General features: G+C 45.9%; 2 protein-coding genes across 13 annotated transcripts; both read right to left on the bottom strand.

Moving 5' to 3' along the window:
• Window positions 1-18: 18 nt before the first annotated feature.
• On the bottom strand, window positions 19-13,572 carry ENO2 (enolase 2). Of its 3 annotated transcripts, none has more exons than XM_077169894.1 (12): window positions 13,459-13,572; window positions 8,333-8,432; window positions 7,697-7,792; window positions 7,488-7,546; window positions 7,109-7,178; window positions 6,488-6,621; window positions 5,981-6,203; window positions 4,933-5,130; window positions 3,975-4,176; window positions 3,591-3,699; window positions 3,113-3,171; window positions 19-980 (listed from the first exon to the last, which is right to left on the bottom strand). In XM_077169894.1, exons 2-12 carry the CDS (start codon window positions 8,415-8,417, stop codon window positions 911-913), a joined length of 1,305 nt encoding a protein of 434 aa, XP_077026009.1. In that variant the 5' UTR covers window positions 8,418-8,432; window positions 13,459-13,572; the 3' UTR covers window positions 19-910. The 3 variants fall into 3 exon arrangements, with proteins under 3 accessions (XP_077026009.1, XP_077026010.1, XP_077026011.1); XM_077169895.1 differs by lacking the exon at window positions 13,459-13,572 and adding an exon at window positions 9,588-9,681; XM_077169896.1 differs by lacking the exon at window positions 4,933-5,130.
• On the bottom strand, window positions 9,836-27,927 carry LRRC23 (leucine rich repeat containing 23). 10 transcript variants are annotated; one of them, XM_077169899.1, is made up of 9 exons: window positions 27,696-27,927; window positions 17,174-17,329; window positions 15,932-16,107; window positions 15,738-15,847; window positions 15,000-15,253; window positions 14,252-14,382; window positions 13,459-13,595; window positions 10,955-11,263; window positions 10,259-10,370 (listed from the first exon to the last, which is right to left on the bottom strand). In XM_077169899.1, exons 3-8 carry the CDS (start codon window positions 16,055-16,057, stop codon window positions 10,978-10,980), a joined length of 1,044 nt encoding a protein of 347 aa, XP_077026014.1. In that variant the 5' UTR covers window positions 16,058-16,107; window positions 17,174-17,329; window positions 27,696-27,927; the 3' UTR covers window positions 10,259-10,370; window positions 10,955-10,977. The 10 variants fall into 10 exon arrangements, 9 of the variants coding, with proteins under 9 accessions (XP_077026021.1, XP_077026013.1, XP_077026014.1 ...); XM_077169898.1 differs by lacking the exons at window positions 17,174-17,329; window positions 27,696-27,927 and adding an exon at window positions 16,515-16,723 and having other exon boundaries at window positions 10,257-10,370; window positions 10,951-11,263; XM_077169900.1 differs by lacking the exon at window positions 17,174-17,329.
• Between the last annotated feature and the right edge of the window lie 45 nt (window positions 27,928-27,972).

Here is a 27,972-nt window from a genome sequence, read left to right as displayed (position 1 = left end):
TGTCCTAGAGTAAGACTCCGCAGACACAGTAATGTTCTGTGATTCAGATTTTAATGGTGGTGCTCACTTCAACACCACAGAGGTGGTGGAAACTGTGGAACACAGCATGGGGGGGAGTGAGGCGTTGCTCTCATTGCTCTCGTGCAGCCAGAGGAAGAATAGGGAACCTAGGGCTGGGGAGAAATTTACAGGGAAAGCATCCCCCAGGCACTCAATGCCACCTCTGGACCCACCCAGATTCAGTCGAGGTGGGTGACATCCATCAAGGCCTTTAGACCTCTCACCCCAGGTCACCTTGGGATCCACAGCCATAGGAAATGTAGACAAGTAATCCCTTCACATCAGGCCAGATTTAGACCATGGAGTTATGAGGAAATAAATAATTAATGGGATGAGTGAAAAATAAATACATACACACACACACTAACACTTTAGACCAGGTGGGATCACACATCCAGCATTCACCTAGGCCTCAGCAGTATGTGCAGTTCATAGCTTCACATGCAACAGGGAAAACACATGGGACACACTCAAGGTACAAGTGACACATGGCCCCTCTCTAAAGACCCCCATCACATCAACCCTGATGCACCCATCACAGACACTGGTCATCTTCCGTGGATCCTCTTGTAATCATCCTCAGTCCCATTTCCAGTTTGAAAAGAAAGAGAGACTAGAAAGGAAGGAGAAAAGTAGAGAATTTGGTAACCCAAAGACTGGGTCCCAGAGAGGAGGGAGAGCAGAGACAACTAGGGACTGGGTAAGCCAAGGAGCAGCCAGGACAGTTAGGGCAATTCTGGGCCCTTGGGGTTCAGGGTGTCTCACGGGGAAGAATTTCACAGATCAAGACAAGAAAAAAGGGGTTCAAGGAAGATGGGAAAGAGATTCCATGTCTCAGGAAAATGGGAAATCACAGCACACTGGGATTGCGGAAATTATGTCCAGCGAAGCGAGCCTCATCCCCCAGCTCTTCTTCAATTCTGAGAGAGATGAGCCGGAAGAGAACATCAGGAAAGCAGGAGGAAGCCTCCTGGCCCCCAACCCCCCCACACCACCTGCCTCTGTGTCCTGACCTGAGGGTGAGCACTCCTATGTGACCTCTGGGATCAGTAAATCAGGCCATCAGAAGTCCCGCATTTAAAATGGATATTTTCTGTCCATCAACAGACAAGTGGCTAAACAAACCGTGGTATATACATACGATGGAAGACTATGCAGCCGTAAGACAGAATAAAGTTATGAAGTATGTAACAACATGGATGGAGCTTAAGGACATTATGCTGAGTGAGATTAGCCAGAAACAAAAGGACAAATACTGTATGGTCTCATTGATATAAACTGACATTAGTGAATAAACTTGGAGAATTTCGTTGGTAACAGAGACCATCAGGAGATAGAAATAGGGTAAGATATTAGGTAATTGGAGCTGAAGGGATACAGACTGTGCACCAGGACTGAATGTAAAAACTCAGAAATGGATAGTACAATACTACCTAACTGTAATATAATTATGCTAAAACACTGAATGAAGCTGAATGTAAGAATGATAGAGGGAGGAGGGCTGGGGGCACGAATGAAATCAGAAAGAAAGATAGACGATAAAGACTGAGATGGTATAATCTAGGAATGCCTAGAGTGTATAATGATAGTGACTAAATGTACAAATCTAAAAAATGTTTCTACATGAGGAAGAACAAAGGAATGTCATTACTGCAGGGTGCTGAAAATAGATGGTAATTAATATTTTAAAATTTTAACTTATGAGTGAGACTAAAGCAAAAAATGTTTATTTGGTACAAAATTTATATTTTGACTAGTGCATTTCCTAATATAACTTATGTAGACAGCTTAATTGAACACCATAAGTACATGGAACCTTGAGTAGGACATAAGATTTTGTTGGTTTGTCCAGAGTGATGCCCCGATAAATCCCAGAGTGATTTGAACAGTGAATAAAAAAGTATTTGCAAAGTTCCCTTGGGGGAATAGTGAGAAAGGGGGAAAGTTCAACTTCCCCAAGTTGAATTCTTGATATTCTCACACGCAGTGGGGACAACCAAAGCAACAGGCTGAGTCTCCAATCTTGGCATTTGTTCATATGAAACTTAACCTCACAAAGGATAGGTCAAGCCTACTTAAAATTAGGCCCAGGAGTCACCCCCAGGAGAACCTCTTTTGTTACTCAGATGTGGCCTCTCTCTCCAGCCAACACAACAAGCAAACTCACCACCCTCCCCCTGTCTGCATGGGACATGACTCCTAAGGGTGTGGACCTTCCTGGCAACGTGGGATAGAAATCCTGGGATGAGCTGAGACTCAGCATCAAGGGATCGAGAAAATCCCTAGAATGAGCTGAGACTCAGCATCAGGGAATTGAGAAAACCTTCTTGACCAAAAGGGGGAAGAGTGAAATGAGACAGAATAAAGTGTCAATGGCTGAGAGATTCCAAACAGAGTCGAGAGGTTATCCTGGAGGTTATTCTTACGCATTAACTAGATATCACCTTGTTGGTCAAGATGTAGTGGAGAGGCTGGAGGGAACTGCCTGAAAATGTAGAGCTGTGTTTCAGTAGCCATGTTCCTTGAAGATGATTGTATAATGATACAGCATTCACAGTGTGACTGTGTGATTGTGAAAACCTTGTGTCTGATGCTCCTTTTATCTACCTTATCAACAGACGAGTAAAACATATACAATCAAGATGAATAATAGGGGGAACAAATGTTAAAATAAATTTAGATTGAAATGCTGGTGATCGATGAGGGGGAGGGGTGGGGATTATGGTAAACTTTTTCCTGTTTTCTTTTTATTTCTTTTTCTGAATAGATGAAAATGTTCCAAGAAATGATCATGCTGATGAATATGCAACTATGTGATGATATTGTGAATTACTGATTATATATGTAGAACAGAATGATCAAAAGTTAGGAATATTTGCATTTGTTTGGTGTTTTTTGGTATTAAAAAAATAATAATAATAATAATAATAATAAGAGAAAATGGATATTTTCTGGTTAGCTACTGTTATCAAAGCCCTGGGCCCTGGAGATGGACAAACAGGGCTTTCTCAGCCCTCCAGGCCCACTGACTCCCAGTCCTAATCTCTCTTACCTCATGAGCTGGTTGTACTTGGCCAGACGCTCAGAACGGCATGGGGCACCAGTTTTGATCTGAAACATCCCAGAAGATATGCAGCTCAGTGGCTTCCCCTTTATCCCCTGAGAGAAAGCCTCAGACCCCTGGAAACTCCCCTGATGGAAAAGTAGGAAGTAGGGAAAGCCAAGGAACCTCAAAGATTGAGGGCCAGCCAGAACCCTACAGATCCTGGGAGGAAGGCAGCCTTCCAGCCTCTGAAACTGTTGACTACATACCAAGCAACACTATGGCCTTGATATTATCTCCTTCTCAATGGAGTCCTCTAGACCTTTACTATTAAATAATTCCATGCTTTTTTTTTTTTTTAAAGAAAGAAACTCACCCGGTGCCCTCTAACACCTGGAAGGAGAGAACCCCTTGCCTCCTGAGATTAAAACCCACCAATCCACCCCACAGAAATCTCCCTTCCACTCATCAAACTGCCCCCACTCACCTGGCCTGTGCACAGTCCCACAACCAGGTCCGCAATGAAAGTGTCCTCAGTCTCTCCCGAGCGATGACTCACCATGACCCCCCAGCCATTCTCCTGGGCCAGCTTGCACCTGCATCCATATACCAGTTTGTTCATCCCCACCCCTCACCAGGGCACTACCACCCCAGCCCCAACATTGATCTATGTCAAGAAACATCTGGAGGGAAGCTGTTTGAGAAGGGAGCAGAGAATCAGGGTAGAGGGAGTAGAATTGAAAGAGCTAAGGATGTAACTTCAGACTCCCTGTTTTCCTTAGCCTCCCTGGGCAGGATTAATCTGGGGACATTTGTAAGAGGTGACCTAGTGAAATAGGGGCTGAATGTGAGAAGGGCAGAAGTCACTCACGCCTGGATGGCTTCAGTAACGGAGCCAATCTGATTGACCTTGAGCAGCAGACAGTTGCAAGCCTTTTCCTCCACTGCCCGCTCAATGCGCTTTGGGTTGGTCACTGTCAGGTCATCACCTACAATCTGGATCCCTACATTGGCTGTGAACTTGGACCAGGCAGCCCAATCATCCTGATCAAACGGATCCTCAATGGAGACCACTGCAGGGGGGTGGTGAAGGGGCTGTTGGTCCTTGCTGGGTCTCTGCATCAAACAGAACCCACCCCACCTATCCACCCCCTCATATACACCATACTTTGACTCCCTGAAATATCCAGGTCCTCTAGCTAACTGCCTGCTCATTCTTGCCCCACCATGAAGTGAGCCTGCCTTAACCAATTCTTATTTCATGAAACCATACAAGAAGAACCATTCAGAACCTTCCTCGCATTTGTATTTCCCTGTTCTCACTGCTAGGAAGACCTTCCTTATTATTCATCCAAATTCTGCTGTAATTTATATTTATCTTCTCCTACTCTATCTACAGGAAGATGAAGACCAACTACCTCCATCCTAAGGCAGGAACCCTTGGTAGACTTGTTGAAGGTAATTCAACCTTCTATTTTATTAACACGTCAGTCCCAGCTCCACTTGGCAACCATGGCTTCGTTGATCAAAGATACTAAAATGTGTCAGTCACAAGCCCTGTTAGGTCTAGACACCCTCCCACCATCCCTGGTTCCTTCACCCATGTTTCAGGAGCATCAGAGCCCATGATTTTAATCAAGACCTGAACCAGATAAAACAGATTCACCCATACCAACTTCAAAGCCCAATCTCTGAAGGCAGGCTCCTTCACCCCATCCCTGGTTCTCAGGTCCTTCTTAGGAAATTTCCCCCTGGCCCCTGAGTCAACACCCCAAGGTGGTCCAGAGTTGCCTGCTGACCATACCCCTGTCCACACCCCCTGCCCTCACCAGGATAATCCCTGACAAAGTCCTGGTAGAGGGCCCCCAGCTGGTCCCCAGTGATGTATCGGGAAGGATCAGGGGGGGACTTGAAATCCAAGTCATATTTGCCATCACGATAAAACTCTGAGGCAGCGACATCCATGCCAATGACAATCTTCTCCGTATAGCCAGCCTTGTCGATGGCTTCCTTCACCAGCTCCAGGGCTGGAGGTGGGACACAGTGAAATAAGACAGGAGGGGTAGACAAGGAGGGAAGGAGGGATGGAAGGAAAGCAGAAAGTCAGAGCAGAGGGAGAGGACTGTGACTGGGGGATGGTCTCACTAAGGCTGTTGGGGTTATCTCAGGCCATCTTCTAGGAGGGCAGGGGAGAGGGATGTTGGTAAATTTTTTTTTTTTACTAGCTGTTATTTATTGAGGGCTAACTATGCGGCCTAAGTACTTTACATATATGAGCTCATTTAATCCTCATGCCATGTGATATTATTATTCTCATTCCACAGATAAGAAAAACAAAGTTCAGAGTAGTTAAAAGTCAGTAAGATCATGAGCCAGTAACGCTCCAAGCGAAGATTCCATTCCTGGCAATTTGGCCCCAGGATCTTAATTAACCACCTGAATAGCTTCTATTCACTATACAGTTTCTCCCAGAACACAGAAAAATTAGGAATCCTAGCGGCCTAGGAGGTTGGGATGGTAATAGGGAGAGATTTAGAAAGGACTTGAGTACATATCATCAAACCGAGACTCCTATGGAGTTAAAGGATGGAATTGGATCCCACAGGCCACCGAGACCACCACCCAGCCTTCCCAGGGCTCCCCTGAGAAGAGATGCCAACAGATCTGGCTGGGCTAGTCCACCCAGACTTGGCAGGTCCTCTGGAACCCACTCCAGGAACTGGAACTCTTTGGAGTTTGCAGCTCTGAGTTCCAGGAGCTCAAGGACCCCCACCGCCCTACCCCCATACTCCTCAGGACTCAGTGGAGTATGTGGCCCTTCCTGATGTCCCAGAAGAGAATGGGACTTAGAGTTGGGCATGGGGTGTCTAGCCTCACCTTCGCTGTTCTCCAGGATATTGGGGGCAAAGCCACCTTCATCCCCCACATTGGTGGCATCCTTGCCATACTTGTCCTTGATGACCCCCTTGAGTGTGTGGTAGACCTCCGCCCCGAGTCGCATGGCATCCCGAAAGCTCTCAGCACCCACGGGGAGGATCATAAACTCCTGCATGGCCAGCTTGTTCCCAGCATGAGAGCCCCCATTGATCACGTTGAAGGCCTAGGGAACCATAGAGGGATAGGGAGAGAGTCCTTCCCTCTCCAGCCTTGGGAGTATTAATGCAAGATCCCAAGGCCATTTACCCCTAAATTTGCCAGCTTCTCAGAGGCAGAACCTCATGACCCATCCTTTCTCTTTGGCTGCTCCAATTCACTTTCCTTCCATCATTCATTCCCTCGGGGCTTCAGGCTCTGTCACCGGCCCTGCTCCTCAGCCTCCCCACCCCCACCCCTGCAGCACCACCACAACCACCCTGGGGAGGCAAGGCACAATGCAGCACTCACCGGCACAGGCAGAATGAGGTCTGAGTTCCCAGCCAGCTGAGCAATGTGGCGATACAGGGGCAATTCCCTCTCAGCTGCCCCTGCCTTACACACGGCCAGGGACACACCCAGGATGGCATTGGCCCCAAACTTGGCTGGAAGATTAAAAAGGAGAGCACTGAGCAAAAAGGGGGCCTCTTCCTTTTCCAGCCCTTGCCTTTCCACCAATGCTCCCCCAAAGAAGCCAGTAAGGGAGACCCCTTTCTCCCCCCCACCCCTGCAATAGAGCCTTCCAGAGATCACTACTCTCACCCACATTGAGAGTAGATGGATGGAGAGGAGATGAGGTGGGGATGCAGCAGTAGTTGGAAAGGACAGAGAGCACTCCTATTTTTAAACATTCCCAAGAAGCAGCCACAAGCAGCCTCACACCAGCTTCCTCCTCTTTACACTACAAAATTGTTCCTTCTAACATCGCTGACTCCCACTCCAGTTAAATCTCAACTTCTCTTGCTTGGGCTTTGGGACAGGGATGGAAGAAGCCCTCCCCCCACACACACACAGTGCAGGCCCCCCAGGTCTCTACCTGCCCCATCTATCCCCACCCTCATGCCTGCCCACCTTTTCCCAGCCCCTGCTTACATTTGTTCTCAGTCCCATCCAACTCCAGCATCAGGTTGTCCAGTTTCTCTTGCTCCACCACAGAGAGGCCCTGTGGGCACAGCCCCTGTCAGCCAGGGCCAGGATGGAGGCAGGGCCCTAAAGCAGAAGCCCCCCCATCTGCACACAGGCTAACATCTATCCAGGACCCAACCAGGGCCCTGTGACAGTGGCTGTCTGGATTAGGGGACCTGAATGCCCCATGGGAATAGGGGCAGTAAGGGGTCTTCTCTACCCTCTTTCCCCCTCATAACCATGATTCCCAAGGGCTGGGTCTTTCTCTCTCCCTTTCCTCCCACCCTAATCCAGGATTTCGTCCCAGCCCCTGGTTCTGCCATCCCCAGCAAAAAGCAGGCCTCACTGAGCTGAGAAGGGCTGGTGCAATGGTGGTGTTGATGTGGTCCACTGCCTTCAGCACACCTGGGGAGAGGAGGAGAGGTCAGGGGGAGGGGGTGGGGGTGGGCAAAAAGCAGAGGGGGAGGGGGAGGGAGGGGCATGTGAGAAAAGGCTGGGGACCAGGGTGAGTGACAGTTGAGGGATGGAGAGTCTAGAGAAGAGAAGAGGCCTCACCTTTGCCTAAATAACGCTGTTTGTCGCCATCCCTCAACTCCAGGGCCTCATAGATGCCAGTGGAGGCTCCACTTGGCACTGCAGCTCGGAAAAGACCTGGGAGAGAAACATGGAATGAGGCAGAAGGGAGGAGAAGGACACTGCTGGGCAAGGAATTCCTTCAGTCTTCCAGCCCTAAACTCTTGCCACCATATCCAGCCCTCTCCCCACTCTGCTCCCTAACACACTGGCACGTGTGCACACATACACACACACACACGCTTACACGGACCCTGATGCACAAACAGTGGCCTATTCATCCACCCATCTGAGGCCCCACATGCACAAAAGGGCCACAGAAGCATAGCTCTGCCTGCCAGGCAGCACCCGTATGCACATACACACACGTACACAGGTACACATGCACACACATGGAGGCTGGACATGTCTTACACACTAAATCAAGACATACAGACCTGTCTGTTCTGACTCCCCTGGACAAGAAGGCTCCAACATCCCACAACCTAGGCTTGTGAGCCTGGCCCAGTCCCTCGGCCCCACTAGGTAGCAACGAAGGTCTCCCATCCCAGACCAGGTCAAGCCCAGCATGGGATGGAGAAGTTTGGGCTGTGGGAAGGTCCATGCCCTATCCATTACCTTTGGCTGTGTAGAGATCCACCTCCACCGTAGGATTCCCACGGGAGTCCAGGATCTCTCGGGCCCAGATCCTCTCTATCGACATGATGGCTGGGATCTCCTTGGGTGAAAGGGAAGGATGAAGGAAGATAAGAAAGAGGCTTAGAGGGGTGGGGCCTGAGATCAGTGGGCTGGGCCAGAGACTGGGAGGGATGGGAAAGAGGTTACTGCAGTGGGTGAGGGTTGGGGAGGAGCTGGCTGCAGTAGTGGACTAGAGCAGGGTTCCCCCATCCCCATAGGATGAAGAGAAGGTCAATGCAGTGAGGAGGGGGAGGTCACTGCAGTGAAGGATGGGGTGAAATTAAAAGATGTGATAGAAGGACACCGCAGTGAGGAGGGGGGCGGGGCACAGCAGTGGTTCCCTCGCCCCCTCAGCTTCTGCAGCCCACTGATGGGGTTCCCCCAAATCTCCTCAGTGCGGAATGGCTGCTAGGCTTGCACCTTTCCTTGGAGACAGAAAGTGGATGGATTATCTGGGCAGCCAGGGCCTCTCCTCCTGGTGGGGTGAGAACCCCCCAACCCACCCCCAGCTAAAACCCCCGGCCTGCCCCAACTCTACCCCGACTCCAAGGTCCCAATCTTTCTCCTAAATGCGTGTTTCTCCTCTTTCCGAGCCTGTGTCATAGAGGCGTCGGGGGAGAGGATCGAGAAGGAGTGGGGAGGGAGGAGGGGAGACGGCTAGGGTGAGTCAAGACTGGGCCCCCCACCACCACCTCCCCCCGCCCGGCAAATTTCCCCTTCCTCCCATCCCCTCCCCCAAGCAGCTGAGAGAAGGGAAAGGAAGAGCTAGGAGAGGGGCGACTTGGGAGAGGAGAGGAAGACTGAGGGAATAGAGGAAGGATGAGGGAAGACAGTCCCCCAAAATGCAAAGTCAAGGGGACGTGCCTAGGTAAAAATGCACAGCCTGGAAAGACCCCGAACTAAAGAAACAAATAGACAGACCCGGAGGCGAAGAAGGGCCTGGGAAGAAGGGTGCAGTTAGAGGGAAACAGGTGCGGAGAGGGCTGGCACAGAAATGAGGAGGGGGCGCCAGCCAGAACCCGAGAGGAGACGGGGAGAAGGCCCAGGAGGAGGATGCCCGGGCCAGGAGCTGGGGACCAAGCAGGTGCGCAGCGCCGCGAGGCGAGGATGCGCGAAGGCCAGGGCGAGACGGGGGCGGGGGCACGGCGGCAGGGGAGGGGGCGGGAGGGACGCAGGGGCCCAGCCAAGGCTTCACCTCGCTGCTGCAGACTATGCGGGAGGCGGCGGCGGCGCGGAGAGAGCAGGAGTGGTGGCGGCGGCGCGGAGAGAGCGGGAGTGGTGGCGGCGGCGGCAGCTGCGGCGGCGGCAGCGGCGGTTCCCGGGCAGCGGGCGGGGGAGGCGCCAATAGAGCCAGGCACATGTGACCTGGAGCCCCCGATGAGTCAGAAGCCGCCGGCGGAGGCGCACGTAGGAGCGCGGGTGGAGGGCTGCTGAAGGTGGGAGACCGCTGGAGGGTGGGATGGGGGAAGAGCAGAGAAGGGTGGGGAGTGGCTCCGAGCCACCCAGGACCTGGTCCGCACGCACCGCATACACACGTGCGCATACCCATCCCTCGACCCACTAGAAATTAATGGGTACAGCCTTACCCAGTAGCAGTCCCAATACTGAGGCCCATGCCCACACCGCCAGTGAAATCCATGACAGTACACTGTCTCAAAAACCGGGTCAGACACTAGGGTATCAAATGTCTCTTTATTAGAAAACTGAACTGGTGTTAACTCCCATGGCCTCTGCTCTTCAGACAATCCTATAAGCAATCTCCCCAGCCCATCTGGACCTGGCTCCCTCCCAGGTTCCAGGCAGAGCTTAGTCTGGAGCCTCCCCACACCTCTCACCCCACCGCCAGCTGCCTGTCACAGAGCTGGGCTGTTCCCAGCTCAGAGACAAAAGAAGGTGTCCTCTGTGTCTGATGGAGGATGTGAAGGTGGTGGCCCCACAGGTGGTCATGCTAGGTCTTCGGGCCTGGGTCTTTGATCTCCTGGAGGAAGAGGACAGGAGTTAAGCCCCTATCACCTGCCATCTCTGCTCCAGTCTGAAGTGCCTAACTGCCATACCTCCTTGGGCTCATCCCCTGGCCTCTTTCTGCCTCATTCTGCCCTCTTTTCTTCTCCCCGCCCCCTGGGTCCTGCCTTTCTTAATTTTAGCTTTAGATTTCCTCTCCTGCCTGCTCTCCTAGGCTCAGCTGTGTCCCTTATACACCACTACCAATCCCCTTCCCACTACCATGGGCTTGGAACAGTCCTGTCCTAGCTGAAGTTCACTCAGTATCAGGTATGGCTGCCTTCCTCCCCACATCCTATCACCCCAATTCTTTTCACTTAACTCCTCCAGCCTCTCTTTTATCTCCTAAGCCTCTGCTCAGTTCTTCCCAGGACCTTCTGGTTCTTTTTCTTCACCCTGAGACACTCCCTGACTCCTAACACTTGTCCCTCCAAGAGTTCTTCTTGACTCCTTTCCCTCAGTTCCATACCCACCTCTCTTCCTGAAGCAACTTCTCTTCCCCTGTCTGCTTGTCCCTCGGCTTCCACTTTCTGCCTCCCTACCAGTAACTTCCTTACTAGCCTCAGAGGTCAGAAGAGCTGCTGCTAAGCCAATGGCTGATCCAGTTCCTGGTAGTGCTCAGACTCAGGCTCCTGCTCCTGCTCCTGTTCCTGCTCCTCCTTTTGCCTTTGACGGATCTCCTCAGCCTCAGCTCGCTCCTCCTCTTCATAGAAGTCCTTGTCCAGCCGTTCTAGGTGTGCCATCTGCACCAGGGCTTCCTGGCGGTAGTCACTCTCATCTGTGCACGGGTTGTCCAGCAGTACCAGTGCCCGCAGCTTGGGCAGGTCCCACAGCTTGGCCAGCTCCCCCAAGTCAGCCACCATGTTGCCCCTACCGGTAGGGTCAGGAGGAGTTTGCCAGGAATACTGGGTTTGGGGGGCAGCCTCCCAGGAATGGGGCCTCTGGGGGACTCCTCTTCTGGGTTCCAGTGTGCCTAGAAACACTGCTCTAGTGGACTGGCCTGCCAAGCATTGCCAGGTTTGCTGCAGAGGAGCTGCCCAACCCCATTCCTGTCTTCTTCCACCCTTCAAGGAATCCCTGGTGCCATATTATATTTTGCAATGTGTTGCATTTATCCTTTCAAAGAGGCAAAGCTAGGCCACAACCCTGTGCTGTAGTTGAGGAGGAAGGGGACATCTCCCTCACAGGGACAGACTTTTTCTGCATCAATCAATACCTAAGTAAAGGTTGGATGGTAGGACTTATGCCAGTGGAGAAGGAACTGGGATCTAAGCACAGGCTCAGGGTGATGGATGCAAGGCTGGTGCTCCCCACAAGAAGGAACCTAGAGCTAGGGATGGGATGGGCCTCTCAGTCTGAAGAACAAGCTTCATCTTTTAATGTGCTTCACTGTATGTTATTCTTGTTTATTTTCGTGTCCTTGTCTTCATGCCTTTATGAAATCATGTCTACATGTTGCAGCCTGGTTTTAGTGGAGGTGCTGAACTCATGCAGTGTTTCTCAGTGGAAGCATATAGGAATTGTGTTGGACTGTGTGCTGGTTTGAAAGGATGTATGTACCCTAGAAAAGCCATGTTTTAATCCTAATCCCATTTTGTAAAGGCAGCTGTTTCTTCTAATCCCTTTTCAGCATTGTATGCCTGAAACTGTAATTAGATCATCTCCCTGGAGATGTGATTTGATCAAGAGTGGCTGTTAAACTGGATTAGGTAGAGGTGGGTCTTGATTAGTTTACTGGAATCTTATAAAAGAGGAAACATTTTGGAGAATGAGAGTGATTCAGAGAGAGCAGAGCAGAACGACATAGCCACAAGAAGCAGAGTTCACCAGCCAGTGACCTCTGGAGATGAAGAACAAAAATGCCTCCCGTGGAGCTTCATGAAACAGGAAGCCAGGAGAAGAAGCTAGCAGATGATGCCATGTTCACCATGTGCCCGTCCAGATGAGAGAGAAACCCTGACCGTGTTCACCATGTGCCTTTCCAGATGAGAGAGAAACTCTGTGTTCGCCATGTACCCTTCGACTTGAGAGAGAAACCCTGAACCTCATCAGCCTTCTTGAATCAAGGTATCTTGCCCTGGATGCCTTAGATTGGACATTTCTATAGGCTTGTTTTAATTGGGACATTTTCTCAGCCTTAAAACTTATTAAATTCCCCTTTTAAAGCCATCCTGTTTCTGGAATGTTGCATTCTGGCAGCTAGCAAATGAGAACAAACTGTTCTGTGCATTGCAGGATGTTCAGCACCTTTGGCCCCAGAGGCACTTCCCAGTCACTGGGACAACCTTAACCACGCTCCACTTACTGCCATACATGGCAGAGCTAATGAGCAAGAGATTGCCTCAAGGGTCAAAGATAGGTCTTGGGATTTCAAGACCTATCTCTCCCTACTTGGAGATCTCTTTCCATCGCCAACCATGAGGATTTGGTCTTGTTAACTAGGAAAGGATGCCTTTTCCTTAGATGTTTGCTTAGAGAAACATACATAAATCCTTCATCAAAGAAGAGTTACTGAAAGAAAATCTCCAGTGCCTTTCTACCTGGAGGTTTTCTTTCAAATAATACTCTTTTCTCCTTAAATCTCAGCACATCTTGAGTTTTATATCAGTGGGCAGAGGGACAGGAAGAGGAGACATTCCTCACAGGTAGGGCTCAGGGGAAGAAAAGCAGGAAAAGGGACGGGAAGTTGGGGCCCAAGAGATGGAAAGGGATATCGGGAATTTATATGGGGATGGGATCAGGAAAACAGCTTGAGTCAGACTGTGAGCCCCTTGAGGACAGAGACCATCTCTGATCCCTTTGGATGTTCTCCAAACATAGCACAAGGTCCAGCAATTAGCACATTCTCAGTTACTGTAGATTGAATGAATAAGGATTCAGGGCTCCCAGGTTATAAAGGTCTTATTTTGGCAATTAGGATGGAATGCAGAAGAAAGCAAGGAAAGGGGAGGTGAAGATCAGAATGGAGAATAAGGTGAGAATCTGAGAGTGGGCTAGGTTTGCGGGGTTGGGGCCAGGGAAGAACTGAGGGTCAAAAGCAAGGTGGGGTATGAAGGGATACATACCTCAAGTTAAGGTACTGTAGTGATTTCATTTCCTCTGAAAAGCCACTCAGGGTTTCAATCTGGTTATCTCGAAGATGCAAGGTGGTGAGATTACTTAGGTTCTCCAAGCCTTCCACCTTCTTCAGCATGTTCTGGGCCTAGAATCCAGGACACAGTAAAGAAATTTGAGGAAAGAGCAGAGATAAGGCAGGAAGAAAAATCAGAAAGTGATGAAGTAAAAGAGGAAACCCAAGAGGGAAAGAGGGAGAGGGGGAGGAGAGGAGTGGGGGTGGGTAGAGATAGGTGGAGAGAGTAAAGAAGTCCAGGAGAAGCTGCCATCCCAGAGAAAGGCCAGCAATTACCCCTGCTATCCACGCCACCAAACCACCTCTGATTAAGGAGGGAATGCTGCAACCCACCCCTATACCCATGAGCAGCCCCCCCTCCACTAAGGAAAAGTGGCTTCAGTCCCATCCTGAAGTGAATAAACTTAAGTCTAAGACCAAACATTTAAGTGTCTCTTTTAGCCTGATGTTTGTAGCTCAGTTATGGCACATTTTGCTGCTACATATATCAAAGCAAATCAGCTGTGTATTATCACAAATTACATATTATCAGCTCTACTAGTGGCAGGCAACTTATTGGTTTCAATTTTACATTCCCCCATAATATCTGGCACCAAGTAAGGGCTCAATAAATGGTACTAATTATCTTATGATGATGAAGTTAGTGGCTGAGCCTAATAGAAATCAGAAGTCCAAGTCCCTGGGGTAGTGCCCTCTTCCCAGAATCACCCTTTAACCGAGTGAGCTACCAGGAAAAGATTCTTCAGTTTAGGGAGGTTGATTCCCAGGGTGCTTTCCAGCTGGTTCCCTCGAAGCTCCAGTGTGTGCAGGTTGTTTAGCTTTTGGGGGTCCAGACCTGTCACCAAGCGGATGCGATTCCCTGGGGAGGGAAAAGGCCAAGATCTCTCTGGGTGTGTAGCATTAGAACCAGATTTTCTGGGAGCTCTGCAACATCCTCACCCTCTAACACTGTATGGATAATGAGGAGGAGTGGCTCCAAATTTAACAAGTAGTCTGGTAGTCCTAGAGCTTGATGGAAATGTCCACCTAAGTCTTTGAAGAGTGAATGAAGTGCGCCTAGCAAGCCACCCAGCTGACTCCCTCTCCTCCTTCAAGGCTTTGCTCAAATGTCATCTTTTCAGTGATGTCTGTCCTTACCAACCTGTTTGCGATTGCCACCTGTGCCCATACCCTCTTATTCCTCTTACCCTAATCTATTTTTTCTAAATAACTCTCTCCTTCTAGCATACTATATAAATTTCCTATTTAGTGTGTTCATTGTTAATTGTCTGCCTCCTCCAACTAAAATATAGGCTACAGGGGTTGTCTTTGTTTTGTTCACTACCATATCTCCAGCATGCTGAACTTTCATAATGTCTTAGAGTCATCTTGAATGAATGAATGAATGCAGATTGCTGCATGGCATAGCTAAGGACCTTACTGCCAACTTCTGTTGGCCCCAGGCTAGGAAGGAAAGAATCTATCTTAAGGACACACCTTTGAGATCCAGGCTGCCCAGACGAGGATGAGAGATGCCCTCAGTGTCAATGATCTGGTTATAGGCAAAACTGGCAATCTGTAGGTAGGGCAGTTCGTCTAGGTGGGCACTCCGCAGCCGATTGCCATCAGCCTTGAGCCAGAGCAGGTGGGTAAGGTGATTGAGCGGGGATAAGTCTGTCAGGTGGTTCTCAGAAATATCCACATAGCGCAGGTGGATGTAGGAGCGCAGCAAGATGATGTCTGTCAGATCCCTAGGAAATGGCAGAAGGAGGAAGGGTTGGGATGAGGTTAGAGAACCCAGCAAGGACTGGGCAAAGGTGCTGAAACAGAGGGCAACACGAAGATGGCTTAAAATGGGAAGAAGCATGAGAGGGGCAAGGGCGGGGGGAGGGACAAGGAGAGGGAAGAGAAGAATCCACTGTTAAGTGGATTCTTAACAGTGGCAGGGACCTGGTGTCTGAAGGGCAGAAAGCAGACACTCTGAAGGACAGGGGAGGGAGTCCAGCTGTAATCCTCACCCCCACCAAATACTCTGTCTCCATTTCCTAATCTACCTTTGATGCATGGAGGCTCAGAGCTCCTGAAAAATAAATTCTATCCTCCCCACCCCGACCCCGACCAAGCCAGGATAAGAGATCCAAACTCTCAGCAAAAAATGAAAACAGGAATGAAGGTGGGAAAGAAGACAGAACCCTACAATTCTCACAATTCTCACAAACCCTCTCATAAACACACCTCTCTTTGACCTCCAGCTTAACATAAGCATGAGCCAGTCCACTACCGGTCTTACAGAGCAAAGAAAGCCCGTCCTTCATCATGTCCTCTGTGAGAGGGTTAGGCAACCACTGCAGGAGGAAATGGAGTCAGGCATTCCTTTCCAGCCCACTGTCTCCCTTAGCCCTAGGAACCCTCCCTTTCCAAGCTCTCACTTCCTCGGAGAAGTCTTCCCCCTCTTTCCTGTCTTCTTCCCCCTCCTCTGTCTCCTTCTCCTCCTCCTCTCTTTCAAGATCCTCCTGGTCTGGGTCAAAGTCCTCCAGATCATCTTCATCTGACATTTTTCTTCCCAGCTGAAGGCTCTGGAGTCAGATCAAGTTCAGTCCTCCTCCTGAGGAAGAAAGAATTTCTCAGCTTTTGCCAACCTTCAGTGTCCTCACCTCCCATCATCCCTGATCTCTTCCCAACTATGCTCCTTTCCTCTTCCTGTGACCATCTCATTTTGCCCCCCAACTTCCACTTCATACTTCACACCAAGGACCCCTCTCCCTTCAAGATGACTTCCCAGGCCCCCAAGACCTTTCCTGCCCTTCACTGTGGCTCCAACTCTCTGGACTCCCCTCCTCGGTTCTCCCCACCTCCTCTAGTGCCCCTACTGATCAATTCCTCTTTCTTCCCTCCTTTACCCTCTCCTCCCCAGCCCTCTCATTTCGTAAAATTCTCCCTCCCCTCTCAGCCAAGCCTGACCTGCAGTCCCCAGACCTCCCACCCCATTTTCCTTAGCAAAGAGGCCCAGACCCTAGTGCTCGACAAGAAGCGGTTCTGAAGAGGGTCTTGGCCCCCAGAGGGAAGTTTGTTTTGGAAGAGGGTCCGGGGGAAGGAGGCGTTGTGTACTGTTGTTATGACGACGTGGGGCGGTGCACTGACTACCGCGGCTACGTGACCGCGGTTGAGTAAAGAGCCACGACTAACTGGACGGAATAGCCGCCCGGGACGGGTGGGTCAGTAGTTGCCTGGTTACGAGGCCAACTTTCTAATCCCAGGAACCCGGATGAGGGATAGGGAAGACGTGGATCCCTTAATTGGCCGAGAGCAGAGGCCGGTAGCCGGAGCTTAGGGCTCCGGAGGGCTTAGAACTCCGGAGGGCGGAGTGAGGGGCAGGAGGCGGGGCTAGCCATTGCCTTGCCCAGACTTTAAAGGGACAGGACACCTACAATGCTGAAGCACTGTGAGTTTAGAAAAAACTAACTCATCTCCTGAGGCAAAGGAGAGAGGAGGGGAAAAGAGCAAGATATACCAAGGTAATTGGTCTCCTCTCCCCCTCTCCAAGGCCCCGCCCACTAGTTTTTCAGGCGACCTTTCGAAGGTGCCTTCATGGAATGAAAGGAGCCTGGGTCCAAGTATCTTTAAGACCTGGGTGGGCATCTTGGCAGTTGTGCAGTTTATTAGGCACTTACCTAAGACTCCATTTTCTTCATCCGTAAAATAGACTTAACTATATCAGCTGACAGGGACTGAGTGTCAACATATGCTAACAACTTTGGTGACTGCCAAACCCAGCCTGGGAGAGGTTCCCTCCTCCTCATCAGCTCCTGGACTGGTTTGATGCAAACCTCGGGGAGAGGAGGTGGTTAGGAAGGGAGAAAATCCAACATCTGCCCACTGAAATACTCCTCATCTAACATTGTTATAAAAATAATCAACCCTGATAAATCTCAGAGTGATTTGAACAGTGGATAAAAAGTATTTGCAAAGTCCCCTCGGGGGAATGGCGAGAAAGGGGGAAGATTCAACATCCCCATGTGGAGAATTCCTGATATTCTCACAAGCAGTGGGGACAACCAAAATAATAAGACGAGCCCCCAATCTTGAGGTTTGTTCATATGAAACTTATTCCCACAAAGTATAGGCTAAACCTACTTAAAATTAGGCCTAAGAGTCACCCCAAAGAACCTCTTCCGTTGCTCAGATGTGGCCTCTCTCTTTCAGCCAATAAGCAACCTCACTGCCCTCCCCTTCTCTTCATGGGACATGACTCCCAGGGTTGTGGACCTTCTGGCAATGTGGGACAGAAATCCTAGAATGAGCTGGGACTCACTATCAAGGGATTGAGAAAACCTTCTCAGCCAAAAGGGGGTTAGAGAGAAATGAGACAAACTGTCAATGGCTGAGAGATTTCAAACAGAGTGGAGAGGTTATCCTAAAGGTTATTCTTACACATTATATAAATATTACCTTTTTAGTTAAGGTATAATGGAGAGGCCAAAGGGAAGTGCCTGGAAATGTAGAGCTGTGTTCCAGTAGCCAGGTTTCTTGAAGATGATTGTATAATGATATAGCTTTCGCAATGTGACCGTATAATTGTGAAAACCTTGTGTCTGATGCACCTTTTATCTACCTTATGGGCAGATGAGTAAAACATATGGATTAAAAATAAATAATAGGGGGAACAAATGTTAAAATAAATTTAGTAGATTGAAATGCCAGTGATGGATGGAAGGGGGGGTAAGGGGTATGGTAAATATGATTTTTTTAAATTTCTTTTTCTGAATTGATGCAAATGTTCTAAGAAATGATCATGATGATGAATATACAACTATGTGATAATATTGTGTTATTGATTATATACCAAGAATGGAATGATCATATGGTAAGAACGTTCATGTTTGTATGTTGCTATGTTTAAATAAAATTTAAAAATTAAAAAAAAAAATCAACAAAACTGATACAGTAGGGCACCAGCCACCATTTTTTCCAGTGGGCGCCAGTTCTTGCAAGATCATGAATTCATGAATAAATTATTTTCTTCTCCACAATCGGTTTTTTTTTTTTTTTTTTTTTTTTGGCATGGGCAGGCACCAGGACTCAAATGGCATGGCAGGTGAAAACTCTGCCTGCTGAGCCACCATGATCCACCCTCCACAATTGGTTTTGACAAGAAGATTGGTGTCATTCTTATCTTCTTCCCTGACACAAATATTTCTTGTGCAGCCTTCTACCTTGCAGAAGAGGACACTGGTGTGTAGAAAAGTTGAGTAAATGCCAAGATAACACAGACTGGCCAGGATTCAAGAAATGAAAACCAACAGTATGTCTGTAGACTAAAGCTTTGGAAGTTCTGAAGAAACTAAATTTCTAATTTCTAAAGAAATTTAGCATTTGAGCTGAGATGCTTGAGGTCCACACCCACAGGATGGTGTGACGCAACAGAGCAAAACCAAACTCAACACATGAACTCAGATTTATTTAGTAAGTCTCTCATAGCAATCATTTTCAAGTCCCTAATTAAAGAAGAGAAATACCATACTAAGGTAAAAAATGGAAGAACTGCAAAGCAGTAGTTAAGGATGAGTTAGGGGATGTTAAGTCCATAAAAAATGTTCTCAAAAATAAGATGGCCTGTCATATATTGAAACTGTTACTTCTACAAATGCATTCAGAGAGGTAGGTTCAACCAGTGATTTATTTTTCTTTCAAGATGATACAAGGTTCTTCAATTTATAAGTGTCATACTTATACATGAGTTTATACTATTATTGGTTTTTTAAGAATAAATGGCATGCTTATTCTACTTAGAAAAGCAGTCACTCAAAGTATTATGGACACAGCCCAGAAAGAGAAAAGACAGCTGCTTTTGTTAAATTATTTTACTGATTATAAAGGCAATATATTCTCTTTATAGAAAAATCCTATCAAAAAAGTATGAAAGCCCATAAAAATTGCCATTAATACCATAACTCATATAGCACTATTTATCTTAATGTGCTTTTTATACACTGTTCTATGTACATTTGTCATATTACATAATCAAAAGCTTAATATATGATGTATTGTATTGAATTTTCCAGTCAATATTTTATTGACAGTGCCCTTCACATCACTATTCTTCTATCAAAATATTTAACACACACCTGATATTTTAATTATGCATCAAAATTGTTTAAATTGTTTATCCTTATGTAGACATCTGGGTTGTCTTCACTTTTTCACTATTATAAAAATATTATAAAACAAAGCCCCTATTCTTAGTTTGGCCCCAATTTTTTTTTTTTTTTTTATTAACGGAAAGAAAGAAAAAAAAAAAGAAATTAACACAACATTTAGAAATCATACCGTTCTACATATGCACTCAGTAATTCTTAACATCATCACATAGATGCATGATCATCGTTTCTTAGCACATTTGCATCGGTTTAGAGGAACTAGCAACACAACAGAAAAATATATAAAATGTTAATATAGAGAAAAGAAATAAAAGTAGTAATAATAGTAAAAAACAAAACAAAACAAAAACCCTATAGCTCAGATGCAGCTTCATTCAGTGTTTTAACATGATTACTTTACAATTAGGTATTATTGTGCTGTCCATTTTTAAGTCTTCATATCTAGTCCTGTTGCACAGTCTGTATCCCTTCCGCTCCAATTACCCACCATCTTACCCTGTTTCTAACTCCTGCTGGACTCTGTTACCAATGACACATTTCAAGTTTATTCTCAAATGTCCGTTCACATCAGTGGGACCATACAGTATTTGTCCTTTAGTTTTTGGCTGGACTTACTCAGCATAATATTCTCTAGGTCCATCCATGTTATTACATGCTTCATAAGTTTATCCTGTCTTAAAGCTGCATAATATTCCATCGTATGTATATACCACAGTTTATTTAGCCATTCTTCTGTTGATGGACATTTTGGCTGTTTCCATCTCTTTGCAATTGTAAATAACGCTGCTATAAACATTGGTGTGCAAATGTCCGTTTGTGTCTTTGCCCTTAAGTCCTTTGAGTAGATACCTAGCAATGGTATTGCTGGGTCGTATGGCAATTCTATATTCAGCTTTTTGAGGAACCGCCAAACTGCCTTCCACAGTGGTTGCACCATTTGACATTCCCACCAACAGTGGATAAGTGTGCCTCTTTCTCTGCATCCTCTCCAGCACTTGTCATTTTCTGTTTTGTTGACAATGGCCATTCTGGTGGGTGTGAGATGATATCTCATTGTGGTTTTGATTTGCATTTCTCTAATGGCCAGGGACATTGAGCATCTCTTCATGCGCCTCGGCCATCCGTATTTCCTCTTCTGGTAGGTGTCTGTTCAAGTCTTTTTCCCATTTTGTAATTGGGTTGGCTGTCTTTTTGTTGTTGAGTTGAACAATCTCTTTATAAATTCTGGATACTAGACCTTTATCTGATCCAAATTTTTCATTTAAAATGGAATTATAAGAATTTGGAATGCTGGAAAATGGTACATGAGCAATTATATAGCCCTATTGAAAGTCACCTTTATTTGCAGAGTATTTAATACCAACAACAATCACCAGCACTGGATAATTTTTTTTTCTAAATAAAAATGAATTTATTTTGCAATTTTAAAAAAAATTTTTTAATTAATTAAAAAATAAAGAAATAAAATAAAACAACATACGTAATCAGCAATTCACAATATCATCACTTAGTTGCATATTCATCATTTCTTAGAACATTTGCATCAATTTAGAAAAAGAAATAAAAAGACAACAGAAAAAGAAATAAAATGATAAGAGAAAAAAAATTATACATACCATACCCCTTACCCCTTCCTTTCACTGATCGCTAGCATTTAAACTAAATTTATTTTAGCATTTGTTCCCCCTATTATTTATTTTTTATTCCATATGTTCTACTCCTTTTTTGACAAGGTAGATAAAAGGAGCATCAGACACAAGGTTTTCACAATCACACAGTCACATTGTGACAGCTATATCATATTCAATCATCCTCAAGAAACATGGCTACTGGAACACAGCTCTACATTTTCAGGCAATTCCCTCCAGCCTCTCCATAACATCTTGAATAACAAGATGATATCTACTTGATGCATAAGAGTAACCTCCAGGATAACCTCTGGACTCTGGAATCTCTCAGCCATTGACACTGTCTCATTTCCCTCTTCCCCCTTTTGGTAGAGAAGGTTTTCTCAATCCCTTGATGCTAAGTCTCAGCTCATTCTAGGTTTTTTCTCAATCCTTTGATGCTGAGTCTCAGCTCATTCCAGGATCTCTGTCCCACATTGCCAGGAAGGTCCACACCCCTGGGAGTCATGTCCCACGCAGAGAGGGGGAGGGTGGTGAGACTGCTCGTCATGTTGGCTGGAGAGAGAGGCCACATCTGAGCAACAAAAGAGGCTCTCTTGGGGGGTGACTCTTAGGCCTAAATTTTAAGTAGACTTGACCTATCCTTTGCGGGGTTACGTTTCATATGAACAAACCCCAAGACTGGGGGCTCTGCCTATAGCTTTGGTTGTCCACACTGCTTGTGAGAATATCAAGAATTCAACTTGGGGAAGTTGAATTTCTCCCTGTTCTCACCACTCCCCAAAGGGGGCTTTGCAAATACTTTTCCACTCACTGATCGAATCACTCTGGGATTCATCGGGGCATCGCTCTGGACAAACCAGCAAAATCTCATGTCCTACCTGAGATTCCAAGTACTTATGGCGTTCAGTCAAACTATCTACATAAGTTATATTAGAAAATGCACTAGTCAAAATATAAATTTTGTAACAAATAAACATTTTTTGCTTTAGTCTCACACAGAAGGTGACATTTTAAAATATTAATTACCATCTATTTCAGTACCCTGCAATAATGACATTCCTTTGTTCTTCCTCATGCAAAAACATTTTTAAAGTTGTACCTTGTACATTTCACTATTATTATACACTCTAGGCATTCCTAGATTATACCATCTCAATCTTTAACATCTATCTTTCTTTCTGATTTCATTTATGTCCTCAGTCCTCCTCCCTCTATCATTTTCACATGCAGCTTCATTCAGTGCTTTAACATAATTATATTACAGTTAGGTAGTATTGTGCTGTCCATTTCTGAGTTTTTGTATCCAGTCCTGTTGCAGTCTGTAACTCTTCAGCTCCAATTACCCAATATCTTACCCTATTTCTATCTCCTGATGGTCTCTGTTACAAACAAAATATTCCAAGTTTATTCACTAATGTCAGTTCATATCAATGAGACCATACAGTATTTTCCTTTAGTTTTTGGCTAGTCTCACTCAGCATAATGTTCTCAAGGTCCATCCATGTTGTTAGATACTTCATAAGTTTATTCTGTCTTAAAGCTGCATAATATTTCATCGTATGTATATACCACAGTTAAGCCACTCTTCTGTTGATGGACATTTTGGCTGTTTCCATCACCTTGCAATTGTAAATAATGCTGCTATAAACACTGGAGTGCAAATGTCCGTTTGTGTCTTTGCCCTTATGTCCTCTGAGTAGATACCTAGCAATGGTATTGCTGGGTTGTATGGCAATTCTATATTCAGCTTTTTGAGGAACCGCCAAACTGCCTTCCACAGTGGTTGCACCATTTGACATTCCCACCAACAGTGGGTAAGTGTGCCTCTTTCTCCACATCCTCTCCAGCACTTGTCATTTTCTGTTTTGTTGATAATGGCCATTCCGGTGGGTGTGAGATGATATCTCATTGTGGTTTTGATTTGCATTTCTCTAATGGCCAGGGACATTGAACATCTCTTCATATGCCTTTTGGCCATTTGTATTTCCTCTTCTGAGAGGTGTCTGTTCAAGTCTTTTTCCCATTTTGTAATTGGATTGGCTGTCTTTTTGTTGTTGAGCTGAACAATCTCTTTATAAATTCTGGATACTAGACCTTTATCTGATATGTCGTTTCCAAATATTGTCGGCACTGGATAATTTAAATCTCATACATATTTGGCTAATTCACTGTTAAAAATATTTTCCACATTTTAAACTGCATTTCTTTGATGACTTATGATATATAGGGTTTATTGATGTCTCATTTTTCCTGGAAAATACTTTCTTATTACTGTTCTGGTTTGCTAACTGCCGGAATGCAACACACCAGAGACAGATTGGCTTTTAATAAAAGGGGATTTATTTTGTTAGTTCTTCAGAGGAAAGGCAGCTAACTTTCAACTGAGGTTCTTTCTTACGCAGGAAGGCACAGGGTGATCTCCGCTGGCCTTCTCTCCAGGCCTCTAGATTCCAACAACTTTCCCCGGGGTGATTTCTCTCTGCATCGGCAAAGGCCTGGGATGAGCTGCAAGTGCTGAGATGAAGTATGCTGAGCTGCTTGGGCTGTACTATGTTGAGCTCTCTCATTTAAGTGCCAGCCAATTAAATCAAACATCATTCAGTACAGCAGGTACGCCTCCTAGCAGACTGCAGATGTAATGAGCAACAGGTGACACTCATGTACCATTGGCTCATGTCCACAGCAACAGAACTAGGCACCTTTACCTGACCAAGTTGACAACTGACTCTAACTACCACAATTACTTTGGCCGATTTTATAACAGTGTGAGAAGACCCTTTTAAATAAAGCTATGTTTATAGGAAAAAACCCACAAAACTGATACAGCCAAACTCAGGCATCAGGCCTGTGGGGCCTATTGAAGGAGATGAAAAAGAGATAGGTTGAGATGTAACAAGCATTTATGTAGCTTTGAGTCCGGGATTGTGTGATTTTTCTTGAAAAGTGACATTTAATCCCCACAACACTCCTGTGATATAGATATTTTAAAGAAGAGGAATCTGGGGTTCAGGGAGATTAGTATTTATGACACAATTTCTGCCTGGGGAAAGGAGGATATTACAATCTTATAGTGGATTCTAATGTAGATAAGACAATTAGATAATAAGGTAAAATATCAAGTGATTAACTGTGAAGTTGGGTGGTATAGACTTTATATTACATGCAGAGTGGCCTGGTGGATGAAGTGTACGCTGGAAGTCAGGAAATATAATCACCTGTCCTGTCCAGCTAGGGAAATGTAAGTAATAGGCAAATCGGTTCACATGGTGTCATGGAAAGAAAGAGCAGGGCTTTACAGAGAAAATGGGTTTACTTAATGGGTTCATTTAATGGGTTCAATGTTAAGCTCTACCACTTAACAGCTGTGTTCTTCAGCAGGTTATATAATTTTACTGAAGTTTAATTTCCACTTTTGTGAAGTGGGGCTAAAAATGGCCACCTCAAGGGATTGTTGGAGTGAAAACAGATAATGTGGGGTAAATTGCCTTAACTTTAGTAGATGCTCCCTAAACAATTCTCTGCCCCTCCCCATCCCTTGCCTCAGTTTCTTCATTATTGAGGTTGTTGTGAGAAAAGAGAAAGAATATGAAAGCACCCTAAAGAGCCAGAAGTCCTACTGAAGGAAAATTATTGCATTGTTAGAGTGCAGAGAAGGGAAAACCCTATGTGGTGTGGTTTGCTGTACTCAAAGGGAAAGGATGTGATTTTCCTTGGCCTGAAAAAAAAAGAATACACTTTAGGTGGGAGGAAAAGGTGTGGCCTAGGGACTAGGGAAGTATCAATTAATATACTCTTGTTAAGAGTTTACTCTGCACCAGACTCTAAATGGTGGGTGCTCAAGGACAATAAAAAACTTTATCTTCAGAGGGTTTACAGGCCATTGAGAGGGTTAAGTAAACAAGAGACAGATGCTATAATAATGATACCCAACATTTAGTGATCTTTTAATAAGTGCCAAGGGATAATTTTATAGTATGTGTATATACATATTACCCATATTCCTCACAAAACAATGAAGTAGGAGCTATAATTCTCACTTTACAGATGAATTTGAATATGGAACTTTGTGGGGGATAAAGGGTGTACAACTGATCTAGTGCAGGGTCAGGAAAACCAAGCCATTCCAGAGGCGGAACCAAGAACTGCCAGGTGAAGGGGGCAGAAATTCCAGACAGAGGAAGCACCTGTGTGAAGGTCTAGACGCGAGAGAGAGGCCATTGCCTAGTGCAAGGAGAACAGGTGGTTCTGCCACCTAGGACAGCAGGTGCAGGGGAGGTGGAAGGAGTGCTGGGTGGGGGGAGGGCGCGTTGGAAGGGGGGATGGGGGGGCAGTATGAGGCAGGAGCAGCAAATGGAGATGGATCACACTCAAGAATCTGGACTTTATCTTGAAAGCTGTCGGGAGCCTTTGAAAGTCTTATTTTGTGCTTAGTTGACAAGGACTCAATCTACATTGCTTAATTAAGAAACAAAAGGGCTATCAATCATGCAGACTGTTCATCGACCGGATTTTTTCATCCAATAGTACAACCTGGACATCTTTCATATCACTAAACATAGATCTACCTCCTTTCTTTGTTATAGTTGTCTTCCATTATGTGGATATATTGTAATTTTTCTATTCCCCGTTGATAGGTATTGACTTTTTAAAAAATTAACATTATAAATAATGTGGCAATAAAAATTCTTAAAGGTATATTTTTGTTCTTCTAGTAAGTACTCTGGAGGATTACTTCTCAAAATTTAAAGTGCATAGGAATTGTCCGAGAATCTCACTAAAATATAAATTATGAAATTCTCAGAAGACATCCATGCTGCTTGTCCACGGACCACACTTTAAGTAACAAGGCTCTGTGGGATATTGAAAACTAGAAAACGTTGAAATAAAAGCAGCAAGGATAAATAAGAGGGCATTAGATTTAGCAAGGAAGATTTATGACAACTCTGACTAATCCAGGTGGGGTAGTCAGTTTAAGAGGGAGTGGTTAGCATAATAGGTTTGCTCACTTACAATGCACAGTTTCTAACATAACCTGGGTGTCTCTTACTTCCAATCTCCCTCGTCCAGGGTAAAGAAAATGATTGTCTGCCTGTAGAGACTACCAAGACAAAACTAACATTATAGCAGGAAGTACACAGATGATGGGGAAACAAGGAAACCTGTCTGAGGGATAGTGGAATCTAACCCTATATGTAAAGAAACTCGAGGCCGGGGGTGGTGGAGGTTGAGGCTTAATTATATGATTTGCCCAAGCCTTCTGTCCCTTCCACTCCCTTCTGTGGCCCACCGCCCTCCCAAAAACTAGAGGCCCCCTCACCCTCTTTTTTAACTTTTTTTAATCGTGAAAAATTATATATATCCAAAAAAGCAATAAATTTCTAAGTATATTTTAACAAATATTATACAAGAAATTTTAAAGTTTGGTAAGGGTAACAGTTCCTCGATTTTTCATTTTTGCTTCTAGCTGATCCAAGACTGGAGACCAACAGAAATATTAATATAATTGTCAGGTATCAGAAAATAAAACTTAATATACAAAATGGATTCTGTAACACGGGGGTCCCTTCAGTTTCTCTCCCTCAGCAGTGAGGACAAACGTGCCAACACCCCACCTGCCAGAAGCCAGACCAGATAACCGTAAGTGTGAAGTCATGATCTGCACCAGCCTGATATCTCCCAGCGATGCCTGTGCACCCCCAACCCCTCTTGGCACGGTTTTTCCTTTAAAACCACAAGCTGTCAGAAAGTTGGAGTCATTTTTCCTTTCCTTTCGGTAGTAGGTTTTGCTGGCTCCCACCTGCCTGTTTTCCCTTTGCTCTCAATCTGTTTCTCTAATTCTCAATAAACTGTTAAGCTTTAACTCACTGTTTCATGTGGAATCCTTTAGCTACCCAGTGTCTAACAATAATGATTCAGCTGTCATACTCATTTGTTAAATCCTATCTTTTCAGTTATACTCCTCCTTCTCTTTAAATAACATACACAGAAGAGCAATAAATTTCAAAGTACAGCACAGCAATCAGTTGAACAGAGTGTGGTATAGGTTACAATTCCACAATTTTAGGTTTTTATTTCTAGCTACTGTAAGGTACTGGAGGCTAAAAGAAATATCAGTATAATGATTCAGCACCCATACTCATTTGTTAAACCCGACCTTCTCTGTAAAACTCCACCATCACCTTTGATCTTTCTTTCTCCCACTCTTTAGGGGTATTTGGGCCATACCCATTTTAACTTTTTCACCCTGGAAGAAGTGTCCTTAATATGGAATAAGGGGATGGAACTAGTTGCTATTCTGGAAAAGCTGGCCCCTCGACACAGGATTTATTTGGTCCTGGGACCCATCTGGGGGTTGATGGCTTGGGAAAGTTACCCTAGTGCAGGAAACCCTAGTTCCTCCTTGCCTTTAAGGATGGGCTTTCAGCCAGAGACCCTGCCTCCACTCAGAGTCCTTTGTTCCGGCGCAGAACGTTCCAGACGCCAATGCGGGTGCCAGGGAGTAGGTTGGCGGGGCGGGGGTTGCCGGCTCCTCCTTCATTCCGAGATCACAAGGCCGGCGGACGAGGATGGGTGGAGTCGCCTTTACCAAGGCGCCGGTGGTGGGTTCGCAGGGCACGCTGCGCAGCCGCCCCGCCCCCCAACGTGACCGCTCACGTGACAATGGGCCGGCGTGAGTCAGCG

This window comes from Tamandua tetradactyla, chromosome 7 (genome assembly GCF_023851605.1).
Source record: "Tamandua tetradactyla isolate mTamTet1 chromosome 7, mTamTet1.pri, whole genome shotgun sequence".
Taxonomy (NCBI): Eukaryota; Metazoa; Chordata; class Mammalia; order Pilosa; family Myrmecophagidae; genus Tamandua; species Tamandua tetradactyla.
The sequence above is the reverse complement of the archived record's forward strand: the minus strand, read 5'-3'. Positions and strand labels throughout refer to the sequence as shown.

Bases quoted from the DNA above. Each gene is read 5' to 3' on its own strand.
- LRRC23 (XM_077169899.1), bottom strand. From the start codon at position 16,057: ATGTCAGATGAAGATGATCTGGAGGACTTTGACCCAGACCAGGAGGAT. The intron at 15,254-15,737 runs GTGTGTTTATGA...GCCATTTCCTAG, and splicing joins AAGCTGGAGGTCAAAGAGAG to GGATCTGACAGACATCATCT. The intron at 13,596-14,251 runs GTAGCTCACTCG...CCTGGATTCTAG, and splicing joins AACTGAAGAATCTTTTCCTG to GCCCAGAACATGCTGAAGAA.
- ENO2 (XM_077169894.1), bottom strand. From the start codon at position 8,417: ATGTCGATAGAGAGGATCTGGGCCCGAGAGATCCTGGACTCCCGTGGG. The intron at 6,204-6,487 runs GTGAGTGCTGCA...ATGGTTCCCTAG, and splicing joins ACCTCATTCTGCCTGTGCCG to GCCTTCAACGTGATCAATGG. The intron at 5,131-5,980 runs GTGAGGCTAGAC...TCCCACCTCCAG, and splicing joins TATCCTGGAGAACAGCGAAG to CCCTGGAGCTGGTGAAGGAA.